General features: G+C 52.3%; 1 protein-coding gene across 1 annotated transcript; it reads left to right on the top strand.

Moving 5' to 3' along the window:
• Positions 1-479: 479 nt before the first annotated feature.
• ERP29 (endoplasmic reticulum protein 29) lies at positions 480-3,987 on the top strand. The gene is made up of 3 exons (XM_015877791.3): positions 480-606; positions 1,809-1,947; positions 2,406-3,987. The coding sequence occupies exons 1-3, from the start codon at positions 490-492 to the stop codon at positions 2,906-2,908; spliced, it is 759 nt and encodes a 252-aa protein (XP_015733277.1). The 5' UTR covers positions 480-489; the 3' UTR covers positions 2,909-3,987.
• Positions 3,988-3,996: the final 9 nt, after the last annotated feature.

The following is a 3,996-nucleotide window of genomic DNA, read 5'->3' as shown; positions in this document are numbered from 1 at the left end:
GTTTTATTGCCTCCTTCATTTTTGTCTGGATGGTCACGAGGTAACAGGTGCTTAACTTTGGTCAACCCGGGGTATCGTGGTATATGGCAGTGCAAAAACAAGTTAAGTGCAGCGAGGGAAGATAAAGTGCGCGGAGTGTGCTCGTTGTTTAACCCGTGTGGATGGCGATTCAGATTTATGCTTGGGGGGGGTTGGTTGTGTCCGTTAATGTTACTATCCTCTCTCCCTTGCTGCTGAGGCTTTGCACGTTGCTTGCTCGCACTTCACCCATGTTGTCAGGGTAAGGAAAGTGCACAGGTACCAAAAATCCCCACGTGCTCGTGGAACACTCGGCCATAACCATCCAGTCGCGCCCAACCCCTCCCGTCCCGCCGTACGCTGGGGCCGCACCTGAGCCCCGCGCAGGGGGCGGGAGTGGGGCGGGCCGAGCCCCGGTGGCGGCGGCCGGCGCTCACGTGACCCACAGCCCCACTCCCTCCGCGCTCCGCCATGGCTGCGGCGGCCGCTGTCTGCTCGTTGCTCCTCTGCTTGCTCGGCCTGGCGCTGCCCAGCAGCGCCCTGCACACCAAGGGCTCCGTGCCCCTCGACACCATCACCTTCTACAAGGTACCGCCCGCACGGAGGGTGCTGCCGGGCTCAGCTGGGAGCTCGGGGAGGGGGGTGCGGCCGCGTCGGGAGCGTTGTGTCAGTACCGCGGCTGTTCGCACCGCAACGAGCAGCTCCGACAGACGGGGGGGGGGGGGCGATGGGCTGAACGGCGGAGCGCGCGGCGGGCACCGGGCTGAGCCGCCGGGACAGCGGAATAGCCGAGGCGCCGGACCGGCCGCCAGACAGCCAATGGGAGAGCGGCAGCCACAGCGCGCAGCCAATCGGCGCGGTCCAAGTGGAGCCGTGCCGCGGGGGCCTGGCCGGCCGTAGGCAGCGTTGCACGAAGCCGGGCCTGTGGGAAAGAGACAAACAGCGCCGGTACCGAGCTGTGCTGAGCGACATGCACCGCCCTGCTCACAGTGAGCAGTGCGAGGTACCGAGCTGTGCTGAGCCACATGCACCGCCCTGCTCACAGTGAGCAGTGCGAGGTACCGAGCTGTGCTGAGCAACATGCACCGCCCTGCTCACAGTGAGCAGTGCGAGGTACCGAGCTGTGCTGAGCAACATGCACCGCCCTGCTCACAGTGAGCAGTGCGAGGTACCGAGCTGTGCTGAGCAACGTGCACCGCCCTGCTCACAGTGAGCAGTGCGAGGTACCGAGCAGCCCCTGCTTGGTTTAATGGGTGCTGTAAGGATACCACGTTCTACAGCCCTTCTACCTCCCTGCGTGGGCAGCAGGTGAGGGAGGTGATCCCGACCCTCCCTGTGGGCAGCCGCAGCTGGAGCCCAGCTCAAGGCATGTGGGAGCTGCTGGAGGCAGCGGCAGAGCTGCAGTCAGGGCATGGAGCACGATGATGGGGCAGGAGCTGTTTGTTGTGCTGGGACACGCAGTGACATTACACTCGGCCTCTTCATGTCCCACTGAAAGTTGTTGCATTGACTCTCTTCCAAGGCACTAATCAGATCAGCAGTGAGCAGGTCTCATATAAATAAAGCAGTGAGCAGATCCGTACCCATCACACCATCTCTATCATCTGCTGTAGGAATATCTACACGCGTTTTTCCTTCACGCTGCAGTGAGTCATTTACCATCGTTACGAAATCTCCATCCTCCCTTTGCACCTCCTCATTGCATAGGAAGATAAGAACAACCTACAGCTGCTCGTGGATCTCTTCGAGCTGAAATGATTGGATCCTGATTCTTTGTTTTGTCGTTTCAGGTGATCCCAAAGCACAAGTTCGTCCTGGTGAAGTTCGATACTCAATACCCTTATGGCGAGAAACAAGATGAGTTCAAAAAGCTGGCGGAGAGCTCGGGGTCCAGCGAGGAGCTGCTGGTGGCTGAGGTGGGGATATCAGGTGAGGAGCTCTGAGCATTGCTGTGCTATGGGGGGGGGAGGAAAAGGTGCTGCAGTGTGATGTGAGCACAGCTGGAATCACTTCAAGTGATGGTATCTGACTGCAGGGATAAAGTGATGGTATCTGACTGCAAGGGATAAATGCGATTGATGTGAGAACAGAAAACACGTTGCTTGGCATGCTCTGTGTGTGCTCACACATAGGTCAGGAAAAGAAACCAGCGTAACTATATAATAAATGAAATCAACAGGTAGAGCAAAAGAATAAAACCGAATCTAAATCTGCCATAAGGAGAAGTGGGTTTGTACATAGAGATGCTGGTGATGACTCGTGTTTATTGAAGGCACAGCAAAGCAGCGTTAGGGTTTGGGATTTGGAAGACATAAGGATGCGTTGGCTGGAGTGTTTTAGTGTTTTATAAGGATAAATACTTAGTTTGTGTTGTTCTCTCATGACAGATTATGGCGATAAACTGAACACCGAGCTGGGAGAAAAGTACAAGCTGGACAAGGAGAAGTACCCTATCTTTTATCTGTTCCAGGATGGTGACTTTGATAATCCCTTACCTTACTCTGGTCACATTAAAGCCGGGGCTATTCAGCGCTGGCTGAAGAGTAACGGCATCTACCTGGGGATGCCGGGCTGTCTGAAGGAGTACGATGTGTTGGCCAGCAAGTTTATGGGTGTCAATGACAAATCAGAACGTCAGGCACTGCTGAAGAAGGGACAACAGAGCTTAGAGAGAGCAAAGGAAACCGAGAAGAAATCGGCTGAGCAATACTTGAAAATTATGAGCAAGATCCTGGAGCAAGGAGAAGAGTTTGCTGCTAACGAAGTTGTTCGAATCACAAAACTGATCGAGAAGAATAAAATGAGCGATGGGAAAAAGGAAGAGCTCCAGAAAAGCCTCAATATCCTGGCTTCGTTCCTGAAGAAGAACAATGATAAAGATGAGCTCTGATATGTTGGGGAGCTTTGTGCAAGCTGTGAAACACTGTCAAGTCTTAAGCAGTTCTCCCAGTGCAAGCAAACTTCCCACTGACTTCAAGAGAGCAGCAGACGCCATTGGATCCTCAGTTATAAGATAAGAGGAAGCAATGCCTCAAAAACACAGTATTTACATGTTGGGAAAACCACCTTAAAGCAAGCTGCCAGTATTGTGAAATCCTATTAAATAACAGTGTTAAAGTAGATCCCAAATCACTCTATTGGCCTGGAGCACATTCCTGGTGGTTTTTTACAGCTGTTCCCCAGCAAAGCAATGACAAAACTCAGTCTCACATTCCATGTTTCTAAAGGTACAGAGGCGTTGCCCCTGCCGTACCCACCTGTCCCTGCTTTCATTGCTTTTGGGTTTTGTTCTGCTCACCCCCATCCCACCCTCATTCTCCCCCCTTAGTGCTGTCCTTACCTGCTGCTGACCGAGAGCTGCTGTTTCCATCTGCCTTCTCCAGAAGCTGTTGGGTTCAATCTGCACATCACAGCTTGTTCTACAGCAGAACCCCTTTGTGGTACCTGGTCTGAGCACTGAGGTCTCCTCCAGCTGCAGTTACTCTTGGGCCTCACCCATTTATACTTCTTTTTTCAGTATTCAGATTAAATTCAGGTGAGTTTCCCCATGGCTGAAGGCATCCAACACATTTTTTTACCTTCCTATCCAAGCTTCACCTCATGAAAAAGAGCAGGAGACAAAAAGGGATATTTAAAAGTTCCAAGCGGTTGCTAACATGCAGAAAATGCTTTTTCCAGCCTGATCTCCAGAACGACACTGTGAAACTAAAGCTTCAGCAGCCCTTGGCAGAGTTAAAACTGTTTAAAAACGAGGTCTTGCAACAAAAAAAAGTGTTAATTCCCATACAAGCTTTATCAGGGTCACAAACACCTTCCCAGTTTCACCTTGAGACTGCACTTTCTGCTCAGCAAATCGATTTCTGTGGGAGCTTTTGCTGCCTTTTGAATCCTGGGGTGGGGATGAAGAGCTGCCGGATGAAATGTATTAATATTGTTCTAATAATAATAATAAAAACCTGTTCCAACAAATCGCTGCTG

This window comes from Coturnix japonica, chromosome 9, assembly GCF_054131305.1.
Source record: "Coturnix japonica strain WE chromosome 9, WE-NBRP24, whole genome shotgun sequence".
Classification (NCBI taxonomy): domain Eukaryota; kingdom Metazoa; phylum Chordata; class Aves; order Galliformes; family Phasianidae; genus Coturnix; species Coturnix japonica.
The sequence above is the reverse complement of the archived record's forward strand: the minus strand, read 5'-3'. Positions and strand labels throughout refer to the sequence as shown.